Genomic DNA, 18767 nt, shown 5'->3' with positions numbered 1-18767 from the left:
AGTGGTAAAGACCATGATGCCTACAAGTGCGAAGTGGGCCCTTACTGTGTTGATTGTAGTGGCTGTCTCCCCTCTTGCTATCGTTCTTGTTCTAGGTTGGTGGAGGAGAAAGAGGTACAGCATTTGAAAACAGTGCACAACATTTCTCACCCCGAGGCTCGGAATTTATTGTCTCCACCTCCACCTCGGACATATGCTTCTGCAACACCTTCCACTTCTTCATTAGAAGAGCAGACAGATCTTTCTGTGTCTCCAACAGAGTTGTTCTTAAACCATGTGCAGAGTAATTTGCCCTCTTTGGATAAATGTGTTGACAAGACCACGCCTACTCCTGTCTCTGTTCACACCATTCCTTCCAGTGGCTACTCGAGTCCACTTCCTTCAGCCCCGACAAGTAGAATGATTATTCATTCTTCCCCTCAGTCGCTGGAATCAAACTATACGGACAGAGATCTGTTCACCCGATCCCGGGTAGAATCTATGGAGGTCAAATAATAATGAAAAACAACGTGGTCATAAATAAAAGGTTCTCCACTAAGTTCCTCTTCAACTAAATAAAAATGGCCACATTGGTACAGTGGAACTGTCTAGGTTTCCATTCTAATCTGGATGACAATAAGGCATTGATTGAGAGCTATAATCATGTATGTCGTTTCGTAAAGGACACGTTTATGAATCCTGTCGATGCAGTCATTTTTTGGCACGTCGACTAGCACGTGCCTGCCCTGTCTTTGTCACCCGATACACGCTTGAAGGCAGTCGCCATCTGTGTTTCCTTGAATCGTACCATCAGTATTTGTTCTCTCTTCCTGCCTCCTGAAGAGACATATGATCAATCACACCTTATTGTTTTCCGTGAACAGTTGTCATCTCCCTTTTTAATTCTGGGGGACTTTAATGGACATTACCCCTCTTGGGTAGTGCTGATATTAATTGACGGGGTCATTCCATCGAGACTATGATCTTTGATCACAACTTTTCTCTCTTTAGTAGTGCTTCTTATTTTTATTTTCAGTCAGTCTTTTACTGCTGTTGATCACTCTATCTGCTCCTCTTCACTTTTCTTGGAAGGTATACATTGACCTACGGAGCAGTAATAATTTCCTGTCATTTTGAGAGAAACTGGCTGTGGTCGATAGTTGGAACAGGTAAGTTGTCCCTCTTTCTCTACTCTTTCAAAACTTGATTCTACCTTTGTCTGTATGGCATTGACAGATGACTGCGAGGTAGCAGTGGCAGCTGTTTAATGTATTCTTAAAACCTAGACACGTTTTCCACGGTATCCTCGTCCGTGGTGGAGTCCTGTCTGCCAAATGGCACGGATGACTCAAAAACGGACCTGGGATACCTTTTGTATGTATCCCACACTTTTACTTCACATTGCTTTTCAGCAGACCTGTTGCCATCCTCGGTAGGTAAGAAAGACATAAAGCTAGATGGAATCTTGTATTAAGTTCACAACTAGTATCTCGTTTATCACCAGTTCCAAATTTTTATGGGACAATGGTCAGAAGGTCAATGCACAGTATATTTTCCTCCCCATTTTGATCATACTATCCAAAAGCTTTTCTCGTGCATTTAGCATTTCTGTTTTATTTCCCACCTTTTGGTCCGATTGTTTCTATGACTATAACCTCCCTTTTAATCCTGATGGAACTCAAGCTTAATTTTCATTGGTTTGGCAGTACATTAGCTAGACCCGATGAGTTTCACTGTGGTATGCTGCACCATCTCTCTCCTGCTTCTTGGGCCATTCTTCTAGTGGTTTATAACTATATCTGGCAGGAGAATGTTTTTCCTGGTGCTTGACTTTGGGATTTTTTTCTCCCTTTACATAAGATTCCTTCAAACTATTGTCCAATTTCTTTTACGAGCTGTTTCTGTGAGATCTTAGAAATGATTGCTAATGTTCGTCTTGTCTGGTTCCTCGAATCAAACAACCTCTTCTCGACCATCCAGTATAGGTTCCAACGATAGTGCTTCATTTGAAACGTCGATCAGAGAAGTCTTTCTCAAGTAACACCATCTTTTTTCTATATTCTTTGATCTTGATAAGGCTTACCATACTGTGTGAAGGTACGGCATTTTGCAAGATCTCCACTCACATGGTTTGCTTGGCCATTTACCCACTTTTATCAACAACTTTTTAATGGACTGTCAATTACAATTTCATGTTGGCTCGACACTTTCCAATTCTTTTCCACAGGAACTTGGTTGTGTTTTGAGTGTCACACCTTTTAATCTGAAGATTAATGCTATGGCTGTACAACTTTCTCTTACCATTGCATATGGGTTCTATGTCAACGACTTCTACATTTCGTGTCATTAGGTTTATTGAACAGCAGCTTCAGGTCATCCTCAATCACTTGTTGAAGTGGACCACAGCAAATGATTTTACCTTTTTTTTTTCTCTAAAACCGTTTTTATGGACTTTTGTCGCCAAAGGGGTATTCATCATGATATTCAACACTGTTTCAGTGATATTGTTCTTCCTGTTGTCCCTAAGGTAAAGCTTATGGGGCTTATGTTCAATCGTAAGATTACCTTTATTCCACACATCAAGCAGCTGCTTGTCAAGTGTATAAGGGCACTGAACATCTTCTGTGTCTTCTTTTCTAACTCTTGAGGAGTGAGTCAATATTCTATGCTAATGATCTATCGTGCCCTCATTCAATTCAAACTTGACTATGAATCTCTGGTCTGTGGCTCTTTTAGGACCTCGAAATTCTGGCTCTGTAGGGGCTTTTCACTATTCTTCAGTTCTGAATTTCTATACCGAGTCTCATGAACCTCCTCTTGACCTTTATTGCTTGCAACTTTATTTACTCTGTACTTCAAAACTTTGATACTTGCCACAACATTCCACCTGTGGTTGTGCCTTCCTTCCTCAGTAGGCTATGTATTTTTATAATAGATGGTATACCATTCGTCCTTTTTTCTTCTTGTCCAAGTGCAGTTATTTAAATTGGGTCTGTCCTTGGATGACATTGCTGTCTCCACTGGTCAGCCCATCCCACCATTGCATATTACCATCCCAATCTGTGACCTTCCTTTGAGTCATCTGAGAAAGACAGATACTCTTGGCTGGAAGTACAGTCTTCTATTTGCTGAATATCTTTTAAACTATCCTTCAATTCCAATTTATACGGATGGTTCAAAATCAAATGACTCTATGGTATCTGCCATGGTTTGGGGTGGTTTGGTGGTTGCACACATAATCCCCTTTACAGTTTGTGGGTTCACAGCCAAGTTGTATGCTATTTTTCTTGCCCTGGATCATGTAAAAGCTATGCAGTACTGTACTATTTATACCGACTCTCTTAGATTTCTGCTGGTTCTATAATTGCTCCATGTTCTCTCTCACCCTATTTTTGTCGATATTCAAAATATACTAGCCCTTTTTTTTTATTTTCTGTTTCTATCCAGTTTTTCTACCTACCAGTCCACATCGATATTTGCAGAAACAAGCTCGCTGACACTGCAGCTAATTCTGTCTGCTCTGGTACTATTACTGCAATGCCTGTCATATATATTGACTATGGTTCTGTATTCAAGACTCGGCTTTTGCACCATTTGACAGCCGACATGGAGTAAGCAACCTGATAACAAGCTTTTCCAGATCAAACCTGCTGTTGGTCTTTGGCTGCAGAATTTTTGGAAGGATCAGAATGAGGAAGTTGTTCTGACAAGGCTACACAGTGATCACAGTTTTTTCTAAATCATCTTTTTTTATCTAGAACTAGTGCAACTTGTTACGACTCTGAATGACAGCACCATTTTAGACACTTTTTTTTTTCCACTGGTTTATTCCTGACACTGAACAGTGTCATTGGCAATGGTGACACTGTCCACCTTACTTGTGTTTTTAAATATGTTTTTTTGCTTTTACGTGTTTTTACTAGTTTTTTGGTGAGATAGTCCAGTTGCTTTGTATCAATAAACGAGAAATAACCAACAAACCAACCATCTTCTTCTATCTGCTAGCCAGGTTAGGATGGTCACAGTTTTGCTGCAGCTAACCAGGCTTCCTTTTATAATGACATTCTGTGCACTCTACAACGTTGAAAATATGTTAATTAACAATTATGAATTTATTATATTGATATACCTTTTCACCCTATACTTCTGATGAAATTTAGTTGAAATACCTCTATGAGTCTTTTCAACTGTTACGACCATAAACTCTGGTAGGCCATTTACTGCATACTTTATCAGAAACTGAATATTTTATAAATAAAGTATTGCCCCCTCTGCAATGACAAAGCAGTATGTCTGCAAACTCACAGTGCAAGAAACTGGTAGGGAAAGTTAAGATAGTCCATTTTTCAGCTTTGTGCATAACTTCAAATAAACAAATAAAACATATAGCTACATAATTTCTGCCCTATCTTCTGCTTGCGAGATTCTTACCACTCTCTATAATTAGCTTCAAGGAATGCTACTATATCTGTATTATCTATAAAATATGCAATTGTGGTTATAATTTGGTGCTCCACCATGGTTATTGATTTAATGCTCAAAGCTGATCTTGATGCTGTATTTTTAATTGTGACTTAAATTATGTTGTGTAAACAACATAGATGTTTGTGTAACGTGGTTGAAATCGATCAGGTAGTGCTATAAACTAAACATTTTAGCAGCATCATTTTGAAAGAGCAGGACCTTAAATATAAACAAATGATGCACGACATCAACACAGTTGCAACAGTAAGTTAATATTCGCTATGGTTTATACATATATCATGCCTGTCATATAAATATAAATATACATCCATGGCCAACACTCAGCTATATGTGTGCATGTCATGTAGCAGTTAATAAGGCTTCATATAAAGCACAGACTGCATTAAAATAATTGAGTGTCAACGGTTATATAGCCACTGTTATTTGCTAGATAATCAACTAAATTTAAAAACTGCATTTAGTAATATTTCCCAGGTATTATTACAATACCCACAGCCATTGTTTGTTGTAGGCTGGCAGAACAATATTAAATAATAATAACAAAATGAACAAATAGACGATCATTATTATGAATCTCTATCTTGGTTCATGATAACCCAAGTGAATTGCCTAACATTTACTATTACTGAAGGTCACTTACTAAATGTTTGTACAACTTACCAATTAATCTAAGCCTCAAAATCCTCACTATAACTAGAAATGACCTTTACTAGTGATACCCTTTTTAATATCATTAATTTGAATAAAAAACAAATACAGCAAAGGTTCACACATTCACTCTTAAGACACTTCACTACTAACAAAGGTCCAGATTTAATCTCTTTGATCTAACCACTCTAAAATCCAATTAACTAGTACCTTTTTAAGCCCTATCAACATACCTTTTTGTTAATCTTTTATGTATTTTCTTATTAAAAGTTATTTGAAAGTCTAAATCCATCAATTACACACCCCTTCCTTCTGCAACAAGTAACACTTTTGAAAAAAGTTAATAGAGTAGCAAGACAAAATTGCTCCCTTTGTAAATCCATGTTGACTTTCCCTTATGACATACTTCAATTATTTTATCTGACTCTCTTGGATTTTTCCCATTATAGAAATATTACTAATCTACAATTCTCAGACTAACTTTTATCAACACCTTCAAGAAAAGTAGTGGCATCACCATCTCCTCAGTCCTCAAACACATACTACAAAAACTGATAGAGAGATAGGCTTGAATATTGAATGTTGAGTTCTGTTAAAATTCTGGGTCTGGCTCTGATGTTTGAATAGTTTTAATCTATCAATATTCCTTCTTACTACAATATATTAATATCTATTTGATTCAGGTCAATTTTAACATTTCCTATAGAATGATCAAGGTCAGATCAAGTTGAAAAATGCACTTATTTCAGGATAGCTGTGGTAGACATGATAAAAATTTCCATATTATAAGTCGTTTGCAACTGTTTGTTATCTAGTTAGTGAACAAAATATTCAATTCCATTACAGAAATTTACTAAAAAAACGGTTTAATAGAATCATCAGTAGTCTGTTAGACAAAGTATGTTCTTTAAACAGCAGTGATGAACTTTCCTGAACAACAATTTACAATAACAAAATGATGCTCTAGCTTCATATATTTTATGAATAAGACTTGCATCTTTTCAGGTATTTCTGGTATAGCATATCTAACTATTTCCCAATTCTATAATAATATAGACATAATAAAAATCTTTATACTGTCAATTAAACCTTTCAGTAATGAAGATGTCTATTAAACAAATAAAGTTACTGAGGACCAAGTTAGTTAAAACAGCTCAAATCAGAGTTTATTTAAAATTCCAATAATATTGTATATATACAAAAAAAAATTATTTTTAATAAAAAACATACATAAAGTGTTTTCTATGGAAGATTATCAAAATATGATTAAAAATGTGCCAAATATTAACCTAACATTTTTGAAACAATTATACTTTTAGTTAATAATTTTTCCATGTATCAGAAATTCAGAGGAATAGAGAATTTTACAAGAATGCTGAAGTAAGACCACCTTTTACATATGCTTCCTTGATTCGACAGGTCAGTAGATTTCACCAAGTGTATACACATATTTATAAAACATCTGGTTTGTGTTAACTTACTTCCATTAAATTTCTAACAAATAATATGATTCTGCTATAAAATGAGGAATTCATTTCTCTGTAAATAATTAATGCATAGATCATAGATAGTAGTTACATGACTTAGATAATACACTTATTTTGTTAGATGCAAAATGTGTTTAATCCATCACAGTGAATTAATACTTGTTTATTTTCACATTTTACAATACTCTGTACTTGCATATTTTCTAAACTATTATTCTATATTTACACCATTTTGCTTAAAATGTGATTTTAAATAAGTCAGTTGAAGAATACTCAAATTGGAAACAAAATTACTGAAGTTAAGGCATGATGTTTACATAGGGTATAGAAAAAAAGTATTTACTACAATATAAAACTAAAATCATTTTGCAGGCAATTATTGAATCTCCAGAAAAACAGCTGACTTTGAATGAAATCTATAGTTGGTTTCAGAACACTTTTTGTTACTTCCGTAGAAATGCAGCTACATGGAAGGTAATGTATTACATTTGTCTTTCAGTGTAGATCATGCATAGTAAAATATATTATTAAATGTAATAGATTTACTTTAACATTAAGATTGATTAATAGATATTCATGTCTCAATCCACTGTTTTCAAGCTTGGTGCACATATCATTATTATTTTTTATCTCTGTTAACAAGATAAGAATATATATTTAGTAGCAACTGTTTCTCAATTTATATTCATTTTTAAAGATTTGTATTTTCACAATTAGTAAAATTGGCCATTAAATATTATAATATTTTTCCCAGTCAGCCATTATGACTTCATGATTCCAGTATGGTGTCTTGACTCTACAAAGCAGCTACTTCAACTGTAGACATTATGTAATATGAATATTTAATACCAAACACTAGTTAGTTTACTTTAACAAAGAAGCTTGATAAAGTTTAATGCTGTAATAATGCAATGTGCATAGAAAACTTCATTAACATTTTATTATAAGCCCATTGGATGTCACAAACACGAATACTTTAGAACAGCATGTAGGTGAAATTTCAAGTAATTTTGATTAAATTTTTTATTTTATCAAATAAGCTGTGTAGTGCTTGTTTGGTAAAGTTTTATATCGAATTTATATTATAAATATTTTATACCGTTAAATATAGATTTTTCATAATACCAATAGTTAGTTGCTGGCTCAGCAGTGAGCATAAGAGCTTAAATTGTGACAAACGGATCAGAGATGTATAATTTTGCACTAAATAAATAATAAACATAATAGCAAGATTACTATTATTTATCTTCATATGAAAATTGTTTTCACTTGTGCTTCAGTTTTATAAAAATACTATGAGCTGTCAAGTAAAGTATATATTTGTTGTTTTTTATTTCAAGTTTATTTGCACAATATTTTTATTTATCGATAAAATAACAGATCTTATTCTGTTTATTTTCAAAATTTGGTCTTTGTAGAGTAGGGTCGTAACATGTTAGTAATTTCTTTTTCTTACAATGTTTTATTCAATATTCACAGCAATGATGCTCACAATGTTTTGGAGAACAGTATGACAAGTCATTACTTTAAAAGTATTTGTTTAGTACAAATATCATTTGTTATACAAATAACACTTTAAAGCTGCTTTGGTTAATATATACTACTTTTATAATACATAATTGATTAGTATTAGTTAACTTTTTAGTATCAGATGTGTGGCGCTAGGTTAACTAACTCTTTAGGTCATAGACAGCTCCAATTTTTATATAGGTTGCTAACTTGCAATTCAAGGTTGAATTTACACGAATGTTTTATTCAACCTGAAAGCAACCTTCCACTCACGTCTCACCCAAACATTCTTTACTAACCGAAAAGGTTTAAAATCTTCAAATATCTCTTTCCACTATTTTGTTAGAATGCAGTGCGTCACAACCTTAGCCTACACAAATGTTTTATGCGTGTCGAGAATGTTAAAGGGGCAGTATGGACAGTGGATGAACTAGAGTTCTACAAACGACGGCCCCAAAGAATTCAGGAGCGTATTGCAGGGTATGTGTTTTCTTTTATCTGACAAATGTCCACTGTGTTTTGTGGTGCACTTTATAACATATTTTTCTCTCTTTCTCTCTTTTCCCTTATCTCCTTCCCTTTTTTGCTCCTGTTCTTTATTGCATTTTGATGTGTATTGGTATTTTTTTTCAATGCTGTTACTTAAATCCATGAACTTTATGTCTGTTTTTATGTGACTCATGATTATCTCGACTAACTTTGCTTTGTGTTTTTCGTTGCTGGTTGTTTGGCTTGAATTTCTTTTTTTTTTTGCACAATATTGACTCTTTTTTTTTTACTTTTCCACTTTGTTGCACGTCTCCTTTTTTGCACAATTAACAATGCCTATTTCCTTTGCTTCCTCCCGCATTCCTCCCCATCTCTGCACAGAATGCAATTCGCACCAATCTCTCACTACATAAGTGCTTTCTGCGCTGCGAAGATGACTTCGGGTCCTTCTGGGTGGTGGATGACCGTGAGTTTGTAAAGAGACGACATTTGAGTCGTGGCCGGCCCAGAAAATTCCCTGAACCCAACCACACCCTCACCACACAGTAAGCTTACCTTTTTCTTTCTCTTTACTTATCTTTGTGAATGATATGTTGCTTTAATCTAAGCTGCACAAGGATGCTGGTTTGATGCATATTGTGAAGTAGACTATGCTGCTATCTAATCTATTTTAGCTATTTTAGTAGCAATGATAAAATCAACAACTTTGTACCTGTATTATATTTGCATGAAGGAACCTGTTTAGTTGTATAATTTCATTTATCTTGTTTAATGTTGTTGTTGAATTGATTTATTCTATTTTTCGTTTGCTTGTTTGTAGTTGTGACTTAATTTTATAAATTATGGTTTATTAGTACATAAAATTACCTCCTGTCCTTCTTTCTACCAATCCAGTCTTTGTATAGCTCTCACCTCTTCCCAAAAACATTTTTTTAATGAAAAACAAAACAAAACAGACTTCTCCAACTGAAATTGTATAAGATCTGCAAGTTAGGTCCAGATAATGTAGAACTTCTTGATTATTACGGTAATGCTTTTCTGTAATATTAGTTCTCCAAGCTATAGGTAGAAACGTTTTATTATTTTGTGGCTAGAAATGCCATTTGATATGCTTGTAGGCAAAGCTTTTATTTAATTAAGTAAAATGTTGTTGACTGAGAAATTCTTACTATGGGTTTCTCAGTGACTTTTTGAAATACCTAAGACCAGTTGACTAAAAGTTCTGGAAGTTGTAGAAACATATATATTGGAAAGTTCAGGTTTTAAAAAATGCGCACTCATTATCATTCAGAATATCATTTTTTATTTCATATCAACCACCGTAACATGCAGAAACATTTACAATTTGTTACTAAACAATGATAATCCTTCCTGGAATAATATGGTTGATGTGTTTAATTGTGTTAATAAAATATCAGGTAAATTGTAAATGCATATTTACAATTCGTTTCTTTAGGCTTCAGATGGGAAATCAAAGCACCACCACACAAGCTCCCTCTATTGGACAAAAAAGTCCAACTCTTCAGCAGAGTCTTAGTCTTTATGGCGAAAACCTTACTGCCTCATTACAGGTAAAAGAAAGATGTTGTACCTTAGAAGTTTTGTGTTTTTTTAATAATCTAGTTCTAAATAATAAATGTTTTTTTTCGTTCTATTTTGTAGAGTAGTTTTATAAAATCAGTAGATGATAAATTTTCCATCTCAGAAATCTGATATTGTGATATTAATATTGTTTTCCTATTGTTTTATTTGTAGCTTGAAAAAGCTTACGTTTTTCTGCCTTTTGATTCCTTAACTAACATAAAGGATGTTACGTATTATAACACTATTATAACACTATGTTCCTGGATAGTATGTGTTATTTCGTAATTGCTTATGTTGTAAAAGTGGAGAAAATAGCCATTATTCTCCTCAAACTTTGCTTTTGTGACATGGATAACGAAATTTAGAAATTAACTCATTTTCTATGTAAAAACGGGCAAATTTGCACATTTTCATTCACATAAGATCTGAATAAAACGACATATGAATCAAGATTTTCATGTATTTATACTAAAGTTATACAAAAATGAACAAAAATGCTTAGAAGTAAGTAATTTTTCGAGATTTATGACTGTAATGTAAATCACTCTCACGTATCAGCCCCCAAATATAGTCTCCCATAATGTTTTCGTTATACGCTCTTTGGTAGCGGCGTTCAAAATCCAATTTATCTTGGTAGAAACGCTTGCCTTGCTCTTTGAGGAGAACCGAATGAGCCAGGAGAAGAGACGGATACTTATTCTCGTTATGGAGCAGCACAGCTTTGAGGCTTCTGGATGAGCTATCAATGAAGAGGCGCCACTCGTTCTAGTTACAGGCAGTTGCAATTGCCTCGCACAGACTGGTGACGCTTCCTCTGACTTGCGACTTGCACACTTTCATTTAACAAATTCCACTCCTTGAGCCCAGATGTCAAAAGCTCAGCATTCGACTTTGTTAGACCAAGATCTCTGATCGAGTCATTGAGGTCTCTTTGGTTGGGTTAGTATTGGTTTCTCTCACCAGCTGCACCTCTGAAATTGCAATCTGCTTCAACGTCTACCTCCTCTTCTGATTTGCTGCTCTCTTCTGAGGATGGCTGCTTTCTCTCTGGCGGAATGGGTACAGGGAGCTCAGGGCAGTGTGGCACTGGGGCGATAGATGATGGAAGGTCCGGATACATGATAGCAGATGCATTTTTGTCAGCCCGACGTTTGAAAGGGTCTACCATGAAAAAGTAGCAATTACTTGAGTGGCCAGTGGGTTCACGCCAAATTCTTGGAATAGCGAACTTCATGGCTCTCTTTTTTTCCCTCTGTACCATCCTACAAAAGATCAAAATAAAATTGTTACTATGAAGAATAAATTTATTTCATCCACAACTAATGTGTAAGAGGTTCATGCAAAATATTTTATATGTGATATTTTTCTATACTATTGGAACATAAAAAAAATTAAAAGGTATTTAAATTTTAAAAGTTCTGAAATTTGTATAATATAAACTCTTACTACTCAAGCAAGTAAAAATGCCCGTCTTACCTTCTAGAGTTTTTTTTTTTTTTTTTGCAGTGCTCGCAGGTAAAATGAGGTGCCCAGGGTTTGTCTTAACCCCTGACAGGCATCCCGAAATATGCGTTGTAGGCTTCACACATTTTAGCAGATGCTGTTACAGAGTACGTTTTCGCTCTTGTCTTGATAAATTGGCCACGTACATAGGAGAATGCGTCTGGAGAATGCTTGCAGCTCCTTGATACCATCTCTGATAAAGTCAGATAAGTCTATGAGCTCACTTAGGCAGCTAGAACTAAACTGAAGTGGTGAGCCTCTGTATATATATTATTATGGAACGTTTTAGAAAATTCTAAAAGGTTCTTGAAAATTCTTATAAGTTCGAGAAAACTCTCTATCAGCTACTCAACAGTGAAACTACCTGGAATGTTCTGGAAAATTAGTAAATTTGAAAATTTCTTTACCAAGGTCACAAAAGCAAAGTTTGAAGAGAAAAATAGGTCTTTGTTTGTTTGTTTTTGAATTTCGCACAAAGCTACTCGAGGGCTATCTGTGCTAGCCGTCCCTAATTTAGCAGTGTAAGACCAGAGGGAAGGCAGCTAGTCATCACCACCCACCGCCAACTCTTGGGCTACTCTTTTACCAACGAATAGTGGGATTGACCGTCACATTATAACGCCCCCACGGCTGAAAGGGCGAGCATGTTTGGCGCGACGGGGATGCGAACCCGCGACCCTCGGATTACGAGTCGCACGCCTTAACGCGCTTGGCCATACCGGGTCAAATAGGTCTTTGCCATTTACTTTAGGCATAAGCAATTGGAAAATAACACTTTTTTGCTCAGGAACAAGAAAAAGTACAAATTTTGTTACATAGTGTAATTTATATCGTTTCAGAGCTATTGTGTGACGTAAGTTACTTATTACGATTTTAAACAACCGGAAATTTTAAGTTTAGTTTAGAATTTAATTAAATATTAATATGTATCAAATTTATGATATTTGCCAGCAAGATTGATGCATACAATTTTCTTTCTTAATGCACATATATTTTAATATACAAATAATAATACAACTTATTATAACAGTTATTACTAATAGTTATTACAAATGATTGTTTATATACAAGATATTTACAAACAATATTGTGTCCTATATCTGATCTGGAATTGAATATTTTATCGATGATCCAGCTCTACGACACGCGTTCACTGGTGGGACAGTGGTAAGTCTTAGGATTTACAATACTAAAATCAGGGGTTCGATTCCCCTTGGTGAACACAGCAGATAGCCTGATGTGCCTTTGCTACAAGAAAACACACACTCCACGAGGCCCAAATTACTTTTTATTGATACACAAGTATACTTCACTTGACTGTAATGCTAGCTCGCTCTATTCTTGTTTGGCCTCACACCGTTACAAGTTGACTTTCCCCGACGAAGATATTTAAGGTCCTCGTAGTAATAATAACGTCTAAAGTATATCACTGAAGTTGGACGATTTGTAATGTTCGAACTCTGTAAACGTTTGTGGTTCAATTCTGTAGTTTCCGATTAATAAGCGTTATTCACGATTATAGCTTCCGAGGCCTATAGCACTTATACAAGTGGTTTCCAACCTTTTTTATGCCCCGCACCCCTAAAAAAATTAATATGTTCTCGCACTCTTCACAGTAATTATTTATTTAAGAATAAAGATGAAGATGGCCAAAACAAGATTTCGGGCTGCGCCGGTAAAGGTAGAAAAGATAGTTTATGTAACAAAGTAAAAAGCTACGTCTGTAACAAGAAAAATAAGAAATAAAAATCGAACGTAATTTTTGAATATATAGGACAGTACCCTTAAAATAAACAAAAAAAAAAAACAAACTGAAATGTTATCTCGCACCCCTGGTTGGGAACCACTGACTTAGACTGTAACTGACCAATAATATTCTTCTTCTGTTTCTCTCTTAGCTGCTTTTATACGAATAACGCGAATTACTCAAACTTTCAACAATGTTCGAAAACGACCAAGCATTTTCGTGACACAAATATTGTTGACTCTTTCTCTTAAGAATCTTCTACAAATTTACAGAACAGGCGCGACTTGGGCAATACATAGCCAACAATATACGTCACAAGAAAAAAAACACTACATTAAAACGAGTGTAGGTGTTAAAATAAGAGCATAATGGTAAATCCGTTACAAGGGTTTGAACATCTATTAAAGTTTCCAGTACAATTTAATTTTGTACGTTCAGTTTCGGAAAAATATTATACAGCAATAACGGAAACTAGATATGTCTTTAATTTGTTTAAAATGTAATGCTATTTTTAACCTTTACAAAGCAATTATAGTTACGTTTATATTGAAAGATCCAAGCGAAATATGCTAATTGACATCTTCATATCTAAACAATGTGTTTCGCTCATTGCTGGTTAGTTGCCACAGATTTAAAATTAGTAAATGCAATTCATTATTTAGTACATTCACAATAATCAACATGCTGAATCTAGGATTCATCATTTACTAAACCTTACTTATAATATTGTGTATCAGATGTTTGAATTACATGTAATTTGATCAAAGTTAGTACGTGTATGAATATATATCTTTACTAAACAGCAGGATTATTTCACTCCTCAGGCAGCATTAGCAGAAAGTAACCTGGCCTTCTTGACCACGTCTACTTCTGGAGGTGCTACCTTTTCCTCTACTCTTACACTCACATCAAGCTCTACTAGCCCCTCTTCAGCTACGAATAGAGTAGTTGAAGGAGATCACTTTATGATGGAAATGGTTAGTCAAAATATGAACAATGAAAGATCAAAAAGGTAAAATGCTAATGGTGATTTTTTCAAGAAATATAAGATGGCATAGTATTTACATTTAAAATTCACCTGTGATTGCTTATTAAACCTGCACTTTCCTGAAACTCATAAACCAAATTTCATTTAATGTTTAACTTTTACAAAATTATTTTTAAGCTTTGCAATAAAACTGTAACTTCTTTGAAAGATTTATTACTTTGATCAGTGAGATTTCTATTATTATGATACATTAGATTAACAATTTAATAATATACTTTAAATGACTACTTTAACAGCCAGAGTGTTGTGATTTTTGTTTATGTTTAGTTTTTTAGATTTTTGGCTTGTTTTCTTTCAGCCACAGCCACACAGACAATGAAGTTCACATTAAACAAGAAAACTTTCTTGAAAATCATCCAAATTGTGAGGACAACTCTAATGAGCACAAACAGTCTTTATTATTCCATCATTTTGAGGAAGACAGTGGTCAAGGCCAAGAAGGAGAAATACCAGTACACATTGAAGAAGCTGAAGATCTTTCAATTCCTGCTAATGTTGTATCAGAAAAATCTTCCACTATATGTCCTTAGGACATATGCGGGGCAAGACTGACCAATAAATAATAAACAACTAACACACACAAAAAAAACCAAAAACATATGGACATTGTATATGTATTAGAAAACTGGCATAGCTATGTTTGTAAGTAAGATTAAGAGGATGCAATCTTTCAACCAATGTGTCTGAGCTCCTAGAGCAAGCTGTCTTGTTATAGTTAGGGTGATTATTTAGACAAGAGTCAGCATGAATACCTCAGTGCGCCAAGGTTCCTTACATTCTACAACTAATTGACTGTCTCAGGTGGAGATCATGTTCCTGTCAGATTTGAAATAAAACAAAAACTACAAGTTTCGTTTATATGTTTTATGACTTTCAGAAAGTTGGTAATGAACTTGTAACTATTGTGACCTGACCAATAACTGTTACCTTACCCCACCTTAAAGGAAAATCTTTTCTCTTATGCTGCAAGCAGTGATGCTGAGAAGTTTTCTAGTATGTTTTCTGGACATTCCTTGTGTATCGTTTGTGCAGTCATCCCATGTGTCTTGTTTCTTTGTAACACACACACTACCACAGTATCCCCATCTTTCTACAAGATCCAGAGTTCAAAAGAACAGTCACAGTGCAGCTGATTCATCAACATGATGAAATTATGAATAATGCATCAAATAACTGTTATTTTTGTAGAAAGATATCACTCTTATTTGTATTAGTTGGTTTGGAGTGTTTTACGCTCGTCCTATCTGTTAGGGCTTGTTGCTATTAATAGCTCATCAATGAAGAAAAATTTAGACCAAAGATAGTCATCAGCACATGATTATTTGATATATAATTTTATAATAAAATATTTTCAAACTATAGCTTAGTTTCATAAACAGCTAGCTATTCCTTTGTTTTTTTACTTAAAAATTAGTATATAGATTTCTTACCATTTTTATAATTTTGTGTTGGTTTTGTAGATCAGTTCGTATAATCATTTACAATATTATGTGAAGGTTATAAAACAAAAAAATTTATTTTATTTTCTCTGTATAGTTTGAGCATAATGAATGTCTTCTAAACTTACTCAATTTTGTTTTAAAATTAATTTTGTAAACAAATATCATCACTATGAAAATTTAATTTTTTTTAACAACTCTTGACAGCGAGAAAGTAAGGTGCTTGGTGTGTGTGTGTGTGTATGTGTTTGTAGAAAAAGAGTACAACTCTGCCTTGTACACACAACCAATATACACCCGTCCCCTAATATGTTTTAAAGATGTAAATACCAATGAAAAACGTTAGAGATCCTATGGTTGCAAAAAAGGTATCTTTAAATTGCCTGTGTTCCTAGGTTGATAAATTTTCAGGTAAATATTCTGTATTTAGAATGCGCACAATTTGTGTTTTTGTTTTCTTAGGTTTATTGCAAAGTTATGTTACTAACTTATATGTTGTACTTGTACCCCAATTACTTGCTAACTCTCATTATTTTAGTTAAACCCTTCTGTTTAAAGTCATCTAAGATACAAATCAGTAATGATAATTTATCATTAGTGACAAAAGTCAAAAGATCACATTGCCTAGAAAACTTCAGTATTCACTAATTACGTATGTATGTAAACTTTAGTATGCATATTAAACAAAAAATACAGTCATTTAATAATGTCTAGTGAGTGCTTTTTCTCATGCAATTTGTATATATTTGTATCTTTTTTTAAACGTTGTTATTAACAGGTTGGACACTGCAAAACGACCTTTTCTTTCAACGTCTGTACATCTTTTATAACTTTACTATGAATTTCTCCTGGTAAAAAACATTTATATTTTCATTAAGTTTATTTGTGTAAGTGACTTGATTAGGTGATTTTCGACTGAAAGACAATAGTTTATTTATTAAATCTACAATAAATTCTGTGCCTATACAGAAATATTATGAAAAATACTAATTCTATATGTATGTAGACACGCAATTTATTGTAGATTTAATAATTAATCTATCATTTGAAATATTTATTGCTTGCTATTAAAGAGAAAGAAATGTCTCTAAACCTTTATTCACAATTATGCTTTTAAGAAGTTATTAAGATCATAATGTATTGTTTTCAACATTCAAGAGAGAAATGTGCCATAATTCCGAGTCTTCTTTTCGTTATATCTTAACCTCTTATCGACCACAGACAAAACATTTCTTTACTCTGTAATGTAGCTTCATATATATAAAAAAGCTAACAATTGTAAGAGTTATATTACATTATTATGCTATATTTACTTTAATAAGCATTTTGTAGAATTTTTAACGTCACCTTGAAGGTCTACATCAAGCTATTTAATATCTAATTGAGATTTTACTGAACACAGAAAATAAATAAAAATATCTATATTAGTGTTGGAAAGTCTCTTCTGTAAAATAAATATAGCTGTATTTGAAAGGTGAAAATATGGTATTTTTGTAGTTTACAATAAATATAGTAGTGTAATACATTCTTCACATCCAAGTGTTTGTAAAGAACTTTTCTAGTTCTACTTTTTCATTTGTAAGGCTTCCTAGAAATAGTTTTCAAGAATATTGTTTTTAATTCTAAAATAGCTGAAATTATCTGAAGAATGGGAAAGCTTTTAGTTTGATATGAGGCACGGCATATCGTCTTTACAGAAGTACGGCAATCTAGTCCTAGAAGTGTTCCTGTAGAATTTTTTACATATATTTATATCATCAAGCCAAATCTTTCTGTATCCTGTGGACTAGTTCTCTTACCTTTATGGTTAGTTTGTGTCCAGAGTGATGTTGGACTTTGGGCTACAATGGTGCGTAGATATGCTAATCTTTACTTTTCAGAAATTGAACGTGAACACTGTTCACTGAATTTCAAATACTGAAGAGGGACACTAGTTTCTGTGTTGTAAGACATTGGTTCTTAAAGTGTGGTCCGCGAGCCACAAGCTGTCCAAAATGTAAGTCATTGACGCGCAAAGCTACAGCCGAGGCTATACGAGAGAACAGACAGGGTGGGATCAGTAGGAGGTTCACAGAGTCTTTTACCCTCGCCTAATTAGTCATCAGATGAATTTGGGAATCAATGTTCTAAGGAGTGAAGAAGAGTGCTAGGTTTGTATTTCAAATGAGTAAGGACTCTTGTTTCAGAATGTTAAAGGATAAATGTCGAAGGATAAATAGGGATGTTAACTTGTGGACTACAAGACGTGAGTAAAACTACTGGCCTCTGAATTCCAAAGAGTGAATAGAAATACTACCCTCTGTTGTTTGTATTCAGTTGTATGGTTTGAGAAAATCAAATGGAGTAATTCACTTACAGCAATAACTTTCCACTATCATTTTTTTTAGTAAAGGCACGAACCTGCTGCGTACTGGATATTTGTAGAATGTCTATTGCAGGTTGAAGTTTGTTGTAAAACCTGGTAAAAAACGACCAAAATAAAGCAGGTAAAATAACAAGAAACGTGTGTGTATGTGTGTATGATGATTCCACCTGACATTCGAATGTAAAATGTTCGTTACCATTTTGCAGTAATCCTTGGGATTTCTGAATGTAGGTGCTATAAGACCGCACCATAGAAAACAGTGTGACTCATTGAAATAACAATGGCGTTTACGTATTTCACTTTTGTAATCATTATATATTATTAAGTACACAGTTTTACACACACGGGATTGATTGATTATTTCAATAATAAAACTGTGAATTGTACACGCACAATGTTCATTTGTACAGATGAGTTTTACACACACGGGATTGATTGATTATTTCAATAATAAAACTGTGAATTGTACACACACAATGTTCAT

At 34.0% G+C, this 18767-nt stretch overlaps 1 protein-coding gene across 9 annotated transcripts in view; it reads left to right on the top strand.

Moving 5' to 3' along the window:
* Nucleotides 1–18420, top strand: part of LOC143255618 (forkhead box protein P1-like) — a 155301-nt gene extending 136881 nt beyond the window's left edge. For 4 of the 9 annotated variants that reach the window (XM_076511533.1, XM_076511532.1, XM_076511534.1 and 1 more), the window contains exons 9-14: nt 6455–6531; nt 6972–7073; nt 8455–8588; nt 10054–10168; nt 14235–14443; nt 14778–18420. In XM_076511533.1, the coding sequence (XP_076367648.1) occupies nt 6455–6531; nt 6972–7073; nt 8455–8588; nt 10054–10168; nt 14235–14443; nt 14778–15009 (869 nt within the window). In that variant the 3' untranslated portion in view covers nt 15010–18420. The remainder of the gene's footprint in view (nt 1–6454; nt 6532–6971; nt 7074–8454; nt 8589–10053; nt 10169–14234; nt 14444–14777) is intronic. The other 5 variants (XM_076511535.1, XM_076511538.1, XM_076511539.1 and 2 more) reach the window with 3 other exon arrangements.
* The last annotated feature ends 347 nt before the right edge of the window (nt 18421–18767 follow it).

Source organism: Tachypleus tridentatus, chromosome 7 (genome assembly GCF_004210375.1).
Source record: "Tachypleus tridentatus isolate NWPU-2018 chromosome 7, ASM421037v1, whole genome shotgun sequence".
In the NCBI taxonomy this organism is placed as follows: domain Eukaryota; kingdom Metazoa; phylum Arthropoda; class Merostomata; order Xiphosura; family Limulidae; genus Tachypleus; species Tachypleus tridentatus.
The sequence above is the reverse complement of the archived record's forward strand: the minus strand, read 5'-3'. Positions and strand labels throughout refer to the sequence as shown.